The sequence below is a fragment of the Eubalaena glacialis genome, chromosome 5 (genome assembly GCF_028564815.1).
Source record: "Eubalaena glacialis isolate mEubGla1 chromosome 5, mEubGla1.1.hap2.+ XY, whole genome shotgun sequence".
In the NCBI taxonomy this organism is placed as follows: Eukaryota; Metazoa; Chordata; class Mammalia; order Artiodactyla; family Balaenidae; genus Eubalaena; species Eubalaena glacialis.
Window position 1 is genome coordinate 140,407,967 of NC_083720.1, and position 13,071 is coordinate 140,421,037.

Consider the following 13,071-nt stretch of genomic DNA (forward strand, 5'->3'; position numbering starts at 1 on the left):
ATTTAAATCCATCATCCCATTCAGTGCTTACATTGCTGGGACCTCAAGTCTTTTCCCCCAAAAGAGTACTTAACTTTATTACCCTAACATACAAAATACTATAAAACAAGAGATTAAACACACATGAACATAATCCCTCTCTATTACTCAACAAAACTGTTGGAGCCAAGATTGCAGGATCTCTAATTCAAGGCATTTGAGCAGCATTGAAAGCCACACATTTAGGATAACAACCCTTGATCTCCAGAAAGCCATGGAAGTTAATTGGAACTGAAATTTAGAAAATGTTTTAGGTGAAGTACTTGATATTTGGTGTCAGTTTCTGGGCAAAGGCAAATAAAACATCTGGAATGAATTAAAAGGAAGTCTAAGGTTTGTGACACGTGAGCTAATGGATTTTGAAAATACAGTGCAGTCAGCTATTATCTGTACATGTTGGTCACCTATTTTTGAGTTATTTGCAGTGGTACCTATAGCAAGGTTGCATCCCTTTGCCTCTGAACATCTTTCTGTGCTATCTCATGTTGTCCCAAACTCTTATCCTTTGGTAAATTGAAGTTAATATTTGCCAAAACCAAAACCCACTAAAATGTCCAATTATACAATATATTAAAAAAATTAAGCTAAAATTATTTTGAAATAACACATAAATTTATTGTATTCCATTGGGGTAGCTATTATATTGTCACTTTCATTATTTAGATACAAAGACTACTTACTTCCCTTTATTGTGCTTAACTTTTGTCAGGTTCATCCTTTTAGTAGAACTTTCTCAGAGATGGGTTGGAGAAGTGAACTGGAGAGAAAACCATAATATAAATTTTATATTCCTGTTTTCATTTCCGAATATCAAAACAGTATCCCACACTGAACCCTTTGAGAGCTTTTATTTACGGAACAAACTTTGACACTTAGCTAGGCTAAGAATTTCAGTATTTTCTCTTGTACACTCCTATATTTTGTCTGCATACTGACTCCCACAATTAGAAATGCACTGAGCATTTAGTTGAAATAGAAATGTGTGTTTGTGTGTGTACTTTGGGATGGTCTAGGTCAAAGCAAATGTCTTTTCTTCAGATAGCTGGGAGTTGCTTATATAGCTGACTGTACAATTGAAATATTAATACTTTCATCATTTTTTCATGTGGGCATATTTATATCTCTATACATATTATGCATAATACATATAGTTACACAATAATTTGAATATGAAATCACACAGATTTCCCAAACTATGTAGAATATTAAAATTGATCTAATTTCTGTCAGTATATAGGTATAACACGTGTACATTGCATGTTCAATAAATGATGTTTGCAATTGTCTTACATTGAATCCTAGATGATTATTTATGTATTTCAGGGAAATTTTTTAAAATTTAACTCTTATTTTAATATTTTCCTCTTATTTATGTAAGAACCTTTAAAGAACGTACTAGAGTATTTAAGTTGTGTGTTTTTAAAATAGTAGCTTATAAAGAGCTCTTAGCTCTTTATCACTGAAGTTTACTAACAAGTCAAGCACAAAAATTCAGAAGAAAGTGAATCTATTCTAAATGACTGAATCACAGGAAAAAAATAGGAATGTGCTTAAATATTATTTTTAAAATAAAAATAGCAACATATATCATCAAATAATGGAATGAAATCATCAAATAATAAATGGAAAATAATATAGTCTTTTCAAGAAGTCATTGCAGAAGATGTTAGAATCAAGCAGCATGGATGAAAAAATAAAAAGAGTGTATAGGATGTAGATGAGGGGTGCGGGTAGGTGGGTAGATGGACGGATGGATGGATGGATGGATGGATTTCTTCCACACTCTACCAACCTCTTCTCCTGAACCCCACAGAGGTTTACTTGTACTACCCACATTACATTATGCGGGAAGGAATCTTGGATCCAAAAAGAGGTTCCCTAATTTTCAATCCAAAATCCAGAAGTTTCCCCTGTAATAGAAAAAGGGTCACCGCCAGGATTTACGTTTATGCAGCTCCTGGTGACAGCTTTGGTTTCTGTGTGTCCCGTTAAGCTTCCGTTTGCTTGGTCAGTGAAGAAATAGTCACACACCTCGTAAGGGAGGTTCGAAGAGCCCACACAGTGTATGTAGAGCATGCACGACTTCAGCAGTTAAAATGAATGCAGTGTTCCTCGGGGGCGCATTTTCTTCAGTGTTTGGTGGTGTTTTGTTTCTGTTTGTGCTCTGCTCCTCTCTGCCCTCAAAAAGCTCCTTCTGCCTTTGACCCGATGCTGGTTTTTGTGTGGCAGTGGATGGCAGGTGGACCTCATGGAGCAAGTGGTCGACTTGTGGGACCGAGTGCACGCACTGGCGCAGGAGAGAGTGCACGGCACCAGCCCCCAAGAACGGAGGCAAGGACTGCGACGGCCTCGTCTTGCAGTCCAAGAACTGCACGGATGGTCTGTGCATGCAGAGTAAGTCTGTTTGAGCAAATGACAGACACTGGGGAGGCCTGGGGTTTAACCATTTGGATTTCTTTGAAGGAAATATCAAAAAATAAAAATTTCCTAAACAGAAATGCAGTACTATACCAATATCATGGGTCTCTGTCAAAATTGAAAAAAAATGAATCTCCCAGAACCCAGAATGAATAATAACTGTATCCAGTTAACAAATGACACACACAGCATTGCTTTCCCATGAGCAGAAAGGGATTTAGTTGTTTCCACGGAGGGGCTGTCATTCTTTTCAGGGTGCACAAAAGGACACCCTAAACTCCTCATAGAGTCACATGACTTCCAAAAAGTAAGCTCTTTATTTCTAATTCATGGCTGTTACTGAACCAGTGTCCATGAAATTTAAAATATATGTATAAGGACAGGAACTATTTCTGCAAGTAGATTTACCAGTTTACAAGTGTTTAGTGGGGACATCTTCACAACACCTTGAAAATGATGGGTTTGTATTAGAAATTATAACGTTTATCTAAAGGGACTAATGTTTATAAAACATCAATTTTTAAAAATGGGTGTAGAAGATTGGCTCAGGAATATAATAGGTGCTATAAGCTAAATATTCCACATTTTTCATGGCTTTTTTCCTTAGATTTTCTTAATGAGATGGTGGTTTGATTTCCATATTTGCAGACTCTCACTTCTCTATTGAGGAGCCCTTAGATGTACAAAATTTACCATCCCTTTTATGACCATGAATTAAGGTACTAAGAATTGTTCTGAAATCACACCTGTAACAGATGAATGGATCAAACAGTGTGCTGTCTTTGGATCTTAACTAATGGCAGCCAAATGTTGACATTTCTTATAACACATTACAGATTGCTTGTGGAATATAAGCAACCAAATGTATTTGTGTGGAAGTATTTGTATTTGTCATTTAGGAATAAGATATTTTATTTTCAGCACATTTATGAAATTCTGTTTACTTTCCAGAGTCTATACACACAGGGACCTTTAAAAAGAAACCTTACTTAAAATACAAATAGGCAATTACATTGCTGACACAGAATAAAAATCCAGTGGGCCTCTTATTTTTCTGTCCACAGTACATGGTATTCTTTGAGAACAGACTGCAGCTGGGTGTAAAGCATAGCTTCTGGTTGTGATTTGGGAACGACTACTGTGCATCTAAGTTTGTACCAGAAACACAGAATGAAAAGAATACAGCTCTTTTACTAACCATTTATCCAGAGATCCAGGGCTTGTTCCTCTTGGTGTTAGTCTGAGTTGAGGATTAAAATGAAAACATACCATACACAAGTTATTTTTTAACATTTTTATAATTTAGTATTCTTTTAGTGCTGAACAAATTGATTCATGTGATTGAAAGTAGCAATATTTGAAGTTTCTCTCTCTCTCTCACTCCCTTTCTCAATATTATACTTTTCAACTTTGGGTGATTTAATGCCTACTGTTTCTATTGTGCATATTTTAAAACTCCTAAAGCAACGTATTTAACAAGGAGTACAATGCTGCAAGATGGAACATTGGGCCTTTTATTAGTTACACAAATGACACATGATAAATTATGACATTTGTCAAATACAAGCATGAAATATTCAAGTTAAGACTTTCATGACATAGCATCCCCTTAGCATCTAGCTGATTTCTTACAGCATTAATAGAATTTTTTCTAATGATTGGATGTTTACCAATAATGGTGGCACGAGGTGTGTGTGTAAGTAAGGAAGGGAAATGAGGCTACGAGAGGTGTTATTTGTTGTTTGTTTATTTCTTTATCAAGTCTCCTATTAGCCTGGAACATTTGGGTGTTTGAATTAATTAGTTAAAAAGCTGTTTCCTTTCATAATTCTGATTTGCTATAGTAGCAGTCTCTACTAGGTCAATAAACTCTTTCATCTGCCCTGCTGTATCTACTCTAGTGCAAAAGAGAACTGTAGTTTGTGCTATTATTGATTTCCTCAGTGATAAAAACCTCAGATACTGTTGCACTGAATAATTATAGTATTTTACAGTGAAAGCTATAGTTTCTGTTTACCAGTAAGCTGGGTGTCTCTGGCATAGTATTGCTGACACAGTTTTGCACAGAAATGATAATGTTCTTGGTCCTTATTTTGGAAAACAAAAGGCTTTCTGATAGTGTAAGTACCAAGCTTGTAAGAGGGACATGGTCTGCATTAAGAAAAAGAATGGGAGTAGAAAAGACAGCTAGATGTTTAATGTTTATTTACTTTATGAAAATTAGTGTCTTCAGTGCACTGATAATATTGCAATACTGATAAAGAGGTATTTATCTCAAAATAAAGCTAGCCTACTTACCATTAAACTAGGGAGGCAGTACAACCTCTGAATCTACTCAAAATTGTCTACAAATGATTTGGATATAAATGTAGATATAATGCTAGGAAGGAGAAATTTGGAGTTCATAATGGATGTCAGTAGAATTCAGAGTCACCTAGATAACATAGTGTAATATATTTTAAAAGTCAGATTGGTACTTAAGAGCAATACAATGTGAAATATATAGAAAATATTGCTGTCAGTGTTTATTCACTAATTTGTTCAAAATAATATTCAGACATATTTCTTCCTTAGCCATTTCTCTCATTGTAAAGACCTTTGACTCAAAATATGTAGAAATATTGGATAAAATGTTTAAACGTAAAAGACATACACACATTTGGAGTGTGTGTGTGTGTGTGTGTGTGAGAGAGAGAGAGAGAGGGCATATCAAGTTCAAAAGAAAGAGAAATCCTCAAGTGGCAGAAATGAAGTAGGAACTCAAATCTAGAGAAGTATACCTCTATGAGTGGACACCAGAATAACCAAGAGGAGCATTAGACATGGATGTAAGTCCTAGGGATTAGGCTTTAGGATTTCAGTTCTGAGGCTGAGAGTTGAAAGCCAGAACCTTGAATAAAACTGGGTCTCATAAATGGCTGCCCTCACCATGAAAAATAACTAGAAATTTTTTACCCATCAGCCCAGCGAAGCTACAGGAAAATTCATGGTAGAGAAAAGAAAAATGAAGTCTTCACTTAAACCTGTGATAAAACCACAATCCGACACCCAGTTCTGGGTATGGAGTCTAGGATATAGTACAGGGAACAAAAAGCAAAGTATGTGCAGTTTATAAAGTTAGTAAAACGGGTACCAGCGGAAGTGAACAGCAAGCCATTTTCTAGAGTTCTTTTCACAACCCAAGTGCATTGGTCTATGATAAAGATAGCCCACTCCTGAAAATGAATTTACAAAATAAAGTTTTATATCACCCAAGGGAATAGTCTGCTGTAAGAGAGAGTTGGCAACATAATAAATAGGTGAGTTAGTACTTTAATAACATGGACTCCTACAGCAATCTGAGTGAGGCTATAAAATAAATAAAAATAAAAAGACAAATTTTTTAAAGGAATATAAGCACAAATGAAAGAAAAGAATATTATAAAGAGGACAGACAGATTTGGGGAAAAATCAAATGGAATGTGATCCATTGAAAGTTAGAACTCAATGGAAAATTAAACATCAGATCAGATCAGAGACAGCTTTAGATAAAGCTGAAGAGAAAATTGGTAAACTGGAATGTAGATCTCATGAAACTTTTCAGAATACAAGGAGGAAAGATAAAATGAGTGATTATATAAAAGGTAGGTTAAAACACATGGAAGATAGAATGAAAAAGTCCCACATTTATTATTCAAGAGAGCAAAATTTAAAGTTTTTGAGATAATCAAGATAGAGCTTACTACTCACTCTCAATGAATAAACTACTAAACATATGAAAATCGATTCTTTAAAAAATTGAGGGACCAGTTAAGGGGCAGTTAAAAATAAAATGGAACTAAACTATAGACAACATAAACACAGAATATGGGAAGGTGTAATCTAAGTTAAAATGTTCTAATTTTTGTGTGTTGTTCAGGAAAAGAACAGTAATACTACTTGTGTTAAGCTTTACTGATTCAAGTGTCCCAATTAAAATGTTAAGACTGACTACACACATAAAGGTTGAATATATAAATTCAAAATAAGATTTTTAAGGGCAGAAAAGGAGCAAAAAAGAAAGAAAAAGTATAGTTAAATGAAAACACATAAGATGGTATATATTAGGGATTATCATATATCAAGGATAATAATGTAAATGAATTAAATTTACCTGTTAAAGGAAATTCAAAATTATAGGAAAAATCCAGTTTTATATTGTTTATGAGAGACATACTTAAATCACAATTATAGAGAAAGATTGAAAGTTAAGAAATGGAACTTATAGTTCTATCTTTATTTTAAAATATCCAGTTAATGGCTTTGACTATCTAATTGGGCCATTCTTAATTCCATTTCCCATTTTGCCTAAGTAACACATATTAGAGATTGGTTTTGCTCATAGTTTTAATTTAGATACTTTTTTTTCTTAGACTTTATAGTTTTTAGAATGTTTAATTTTTTGTTGGATAATTAAAAGTTTTCTAAATTGTTTACCAAATTTTTTGTGTAAGACATCTTAAAAATACAGATATTTCCTCAATGCCAACTTAACCAAAAGACTTCGAGGTTATTTATTTACAAAATTATTCAATATTTTAAAGATATAATAATGCTAAATGTTAGCAAATGGGCACTAAAGTAGAATCTCTTGTATTTTGCAAATGGGAACACAAATTTTTATGATTATTTGGGGAAGCAGTTTGACAATATGAGTTAAGAGCTTTAAAATTATTCCTCTCCTTTGATCCAGGAATCCTATGTCAGTGAATAAGTTTTAAGTAATTAATATGAATACCTAAAATATATGTGCCAAATACGTTCATATTCTTTGTAGTTTATTGTAAAAAAATGCAAAGCACAAAAGTCCAATACTAGAGCAATGATTAAGTAATAAATGCTATTTCCATAAGGTGGAATATCATATAGCCACTAAAATATTTATGGTGGTTTAACATGGAAAAGCAGAATATGGATTTATGTATGCATTTAGTCATAACTATATAAAAGTAAGCTTAGGAAAAAGATGAATGAAATTTATTTATGCTAGTGAGATTACAGGTAATTTTTTTCTTTTTCAATATGCTTTCTATTCTCAATATTCTTTTTTTTTTTTTTAAAAACATCTTTATTGAAGTATAATTGCTTTACAATGGTGTGTTAGCTTCTGCTTTATAACAAAGTGAATCAGTTATACATATACATATGTTCCCATATCTCTTCCCTCTTGCATCTCCCTCCCTCCCACCCTCCCTATCCCACCCCTCTAGGTGGTCACAAAGCACCGAGCTGATCTCCCTGTGCTATGCGGCTGCTTCCCACTAGCTATCTATTTTACATTTGGTAGTGTATATATGTCCATGACACTCTCTCACCCTGTCACACTTAGTATTTCATTATGCTTATAATTGTAAATGACTTTTTAAAAAGGAGTGTTGAAGATTGGCTAGAACAACTGCATGATCTTGGAAACAGGAGTCTCATTTCGTTATTTGAGATGTAGCAATATCACTGATCTGTCCTGGGAATTTGGTCACATTGATTCAAATTAGATTAGATTTAGATTAGGTTACATAAAAAGTATTTGCATAAAATACTTGTATAAAATCCTAGTTGTATAAAATCCTTGGTGGCAAGAGTTACTTATAGCCAGTAAACCAAGTACATATATAAAAGGATTGTGAAGACACGGGGATTTGGAACTGAATTACAGTTTTGCATTATTTCCCAGTTGCTTATCATATACATATCACTCTGTCCTTGCAACCATACTTATTCTTAAACTCTTTAGTAAATTGGATTCATTATGTGATGCTATATAATTTCATTTGTGAAAAAAAGTCATGGTCTTTAAGCAATTTCAGAAGCTCCACTAAATTTTTAAGCTGTCCAAACACATTAGTTATTGAAGTATAACATATATCATGTATATAATACACTGGGTATATCCTCAGTGGTCTGAAAAAGTAGTTCTCACACTGGAGACACCACTTTCAAATTAAGAACTTCCAGGAATTGGTGTTATTTCACTCGAATGCATTATTAAAGGATAATTAAAAACTGTTAAGAGTCACTTAATATACTAGAAACAAGTTGGGCATTATTGGTTTATAAGCACATTGTTAATTAGAAAACAAAACTTAATATTGGAGTTCTTAGGTATGCTAAGAGATATGGATTGCATTGAACAAGAAAGGGTAGATGACTTGGAGTGTTTTTCACTACTGAAAATAAGCACACATGTCTGATATCTTGGATACAAGAAAGTTAACATTAATAATAGATAAGACCGTTTTTTACTTAACAATACTATGGAATAGTGTATCTTATTCAGAAGGCAGTAATGGAAGGTCTCTTGTGCTGTGTACCCATTTAGGTTTCTTTATATCATCTCTAAGATTATATGAAAGTAGCTCCAGGTTTTGCCGTATGGTTTTGAAATAGGATTTGCATAAAATGGTTTTGGGCAGAAAGAGAGCGGACACACTAGACACAGAGAGAAAGAGGTACAAGAGAATAAAAAAAAAGCACTTAAGACAATCCCCAAAACTGCTAAGCCAATAAGCGTATTTACCATTTATGTTGAAATACGATTGTATTACCAAGACCTGATAACTTTTAACTTTTATAATCTTTATAATGAATTTGTAGTAAGATCTGCTTTGTTATGGTTGGCATATAATGGTTTAATCCATGCTTACCTCTTCCTTTTGAAAATAGCAATCTAAGGACTATATATGTGGTTTGGTCCAGAAATGGTACATTATATATACTTATGAATACACTCAAGTAGATTATTACGTTACCGCAGCTATTCCTACAGACTTTGGTTTTTAATCCCATTTGAATATTGGAGTCTCACATAGAGATATGTAAGAGTTCAAATCTGAATTTAGAATTACTCCTTCTTGCTGAAGAGGGTTTATGCCACAGTAGACAAATCAGAAATTGCAATTTACAAACAAGAACTGCCTAGAATTGTGTCTGCATCAGTGAACTTCCTGACTTTGGGAAATTAAAATGTTATGCAGTCTGCAAATTTAGCACTTTCTACTCATTAAAAAATTTACATGTCACCCTGCTCTTCCGTTAATTCTCACTTACAGAGGAAGTGGCAGAACTCTGTGTGAATTGTAGTGCGGACACACTGCATACCAGGGCCCCCAGAATCCCAGGTGCATTTAATGTGAGGAAATAATTTACAAATAGGCTGCTCTTCACTTTAGCATGATGTGTTTATCACCGCCATGGTAGGCATTTGAGAAGGCGCTAGTCAGTTTCCAGTGACATTCTTGTCAGCACAGCAGTTTGATAGGAAAGCATAATTGTGAGTGTCAGACAGTGAGTGCTTTTATCTGTAGTTTGGAAGAAGTTGACGTCATAGCTATGTTTGTATAGTCCTTGATATGCGTAGCGTCCCAGCTGGCAAATAAATCTTCTGTCCGAGGACTGGCTGCCCAACACAGTGCTCTGCTGTCTCCAGTATCATGAGTGTGGTTTACTTTTGCATTTTTTCCTTTCTGGTAAAACATTTTTCTGATTTTGAAAGCAGGGATGTGGTTAGGAACTTTAGCCCACAGAAACCTGCTGAACACCTAGGGAGCCCCCAAACAGATTGGTGTGAGAGAACAAATGCAAAGTCTTCAGCTTCCAGGATGCAAAGTAAACTCCGAGGGGATTAAGAAAGGTACCACCTTTCACAACTGCAGCAAAGCTAGGACTCCTTCAAGATCACATAGGGGCAGGGCCAGCGCTTTTGCTTGTTTTCTTTTTGCCTAAAAACCCAGCAGATGGGGTGATGTATGCTAGGAATTGGCCTCTTTACTTCAGGACTTTTCATCACTTTACTTTTTCTATCAGATGTATTTAATACTATGGATTTATTTATCACTGCCTTTGGATTTAATAATTTATCCTTTTTCTGAAGGAGTGTTGATGGGGTTAGAAAATACCGCACTGAAAACGCTTGGGCAGCTGATCTGTGGGTTTGATTTTACTCAACTGTTGGATTAAATTTCAGACATTTATTCGTCACCTTCTGTGGGTCACGAGATAAGGGTTTTATGTTTGAGATGTCCATTCCCTGCTGTTCATTTTCAGAAGGCTGTGGTTGTCAGTGTTAGGAACAGGGCTGTGGATCAGTCAGTGAAGCATGGCCCACTGTCCTGTGAAGGCTGGAGCACAAATTACGGTGGCAATTTAGATAACTGACATCAGTGATAAGCAAAGGTTCTTTTCAATTTTTGTTGTCATGTCCTAGGATTTATGTATTCATTTATTTGGAGTTCCTTAAGCCCTTGTCAATAAATAAACCCTCAGAAGAGTGGTAAATTATAATAAATGACTGTGAGGGTCTTTGACAGACCTGACCTTTGACATCATTAGTGCAGTCCTGATGGGCTGGTTAGATAAGAACCAACCTAAAAGAAAAAAAAAAAAAAAAAAATCTGGACATGTTTATTTTGAATGGCCCTTGAGGTTTTTAATGAGAACATTTGCATCAGAAGAAATGTAATTGGAATGAGAAAAGTCACATATGTTGGCTTGGTGTAAGGTCACTGGCAAAAAGAAAGACCAGGCAGCCAGGTCAAGGAGAGAGGAAAATCCATGGAGAAGAGAGATTCTTCTAATGCTAGGGTCATAAAAGTGAGGACAGATCTCCTGAAGTGGCCTATTGTACTTCAGATAGATAAATATTCTAAAACTAACCAAAAGCTTGATGATTTAAAAACATGGACTTTTACAGAACACACTTAATGCTTTTATAAATTAGAATTGAGTTATGTCATATTCATAATTTATTTACTACTCCCCATATGAGATATGAATTCATCATCTATTTTATTTAATCCTCACAATATCATAAAATCTGTTTACATGTATTAAGGCCATAGACACAGCTCCATATTGAAATATAATGAGTAACCTTGAAGGCAAGCAGGAACACCGTAAAAAAACTCCACCCATCTTCCTTTTGGCTACAAACTTGATAGCTAATCTAAAGACAGAGTTAATTCCAAGACAGCTACATAAAGACTTTCCTTTTATGTCTCTCTCAAATCTGGCTCAATGGTTCTCAAACTCTAGAGAGTGTAAAAATTACTGTATCATATATATATTTTAGTTTAAAGGAATTGCAGATGTAATTTTAATTTTATTCACTTTCCACCTAATATAATGACTTAAGGCCCTGGCATTAATTGCTTCTAACTCCAATCTACTATGTTAGATGTGGCGAAACTGAAGCAAAATTGACCTGAGTTCAACTTAATAAAACTCAAAAGGTACAAAAAATAATCTTACAAACAGAACTTTTGATATCCCCCTAATAATAGCTCTATCTTGGTAAGGAAGGAACCGAGGCATAAAATTGAAAGAGCCCACCAGCATCCACAAGTTAGTATAAGAGCCACTATGTGAACCCACATCTGTCTCATTTTGAGATAAGCCTTTTTCCATGTGGGCTCTTGGAGGCTGAAAGCAAGTGGTGATCAGCTTTCATTGCTTTAAAATGTGATTTTCTTCTTACGTGTAGTGTCCCTTCAATTTTTGATGTTTATTCCTTTTTTCCTGTTGGCATCATTTTTGAGAGAAACAATGTTTCTCCTTTAAATATTTACATTTATGGTAGGTTCTGTGCCAAATACAAAGTGATTATCATACATTAACAACTACATCATTCTAGCATGGCTCTCCAATTACATTAGAGTAGAGATGCCCAAGTATGGTGCACCTCTTTGCTTACCCCACACTTGCAACAGAAGACACTATTTAGAAGTTGTTTTATTTAAGGGCGAAAAATCTGTTTTAACTTTCTCATGAGTATCAATGATAACATTTCAAATGGAGAGGTTATTTTCTAGTCTAAATAGTTAGCATTACCTCATTCAATAACTGAATTGCAAATTAAGCCATGAACATATCAAGCCCTTTTCTGTTATTTCCTTGTCTCTTCTCATTTAAATCTATTCATTAGACAATACGTATAAAAATGACGGGGCTGTAGCCTAAGAGCTGGGACCTGCCCCTCGCTTTGCTGTTTCACCAGCTTTGTGATGTGAGGCAAGTCCCTTCATTGCTCTGTGCTCTGGCTCCTCCGTCTGCAAGTACAGAGGGGTTAGAAGAGGGAATTCTAAAAATGATCTATTTTAACTCTAACATCCTGGGGGTTTGCGAGTTAGTAAGGGGCATAGACTTGGTTTTGAGGAATTTAAACCTGGCTAGTGATGCTTGGAAGTTCTAACGTTTCTCACATCGGCATATTTGCTTGATAACTTTTCTATTAAAATACTACTTATGGCATAAAAAGTTTGCATTATCTTTTAAAAATTTAGTCATAAAATCATCATTTTGACTATTGTCTATTATTCGTATTGCATGAAAAGAAAATTTAAAAGACTAGAAATATCTAGTTGGTGTTTATTAGGGAAATGAAGATTTACATATAGTTCCTGGTGTTGTTCCTGAGATTTCCCAAATGTAAACCCACCAAACAGACGATGTTCAGAGATTGCACAATTAAGAGCCATGTCCTTAAGGATAACTTGATATTACTGGCTGCTGTATAAAACCAAGGAAAGCTCACTTTCCTTTTTAAGATGCTTGGGATGGGCTCTCATCTTTTATAACAGTTGAACATCAGCTGAAAAATATGGG

General features: G+C 34.7%; 1 protein-coding gene across 1 annotated transcript in view; it reads left to right on the forward strand.

The window, feature by feature from the left end:
* UNC5C (unc-5 netrin receptor C) overlaps nucleotides 1–13,071 on the forward strand; it is a 393,314-nt gene that overhangs the window by 329,695 nt on the left and 50,548 nt on the right. Inside the window, exon 7 of the mRNA XM_061191703.1 lies at nucleotides 2,269–2,433. Coding sequence (XP_061047686.1) covers nucleotides 2,269–2,433 — 165 coding nt within the window. The remainder of the gene's footprint in view (nucleotides 1–2,268; nucleotides 2,434–13,071) is intronic.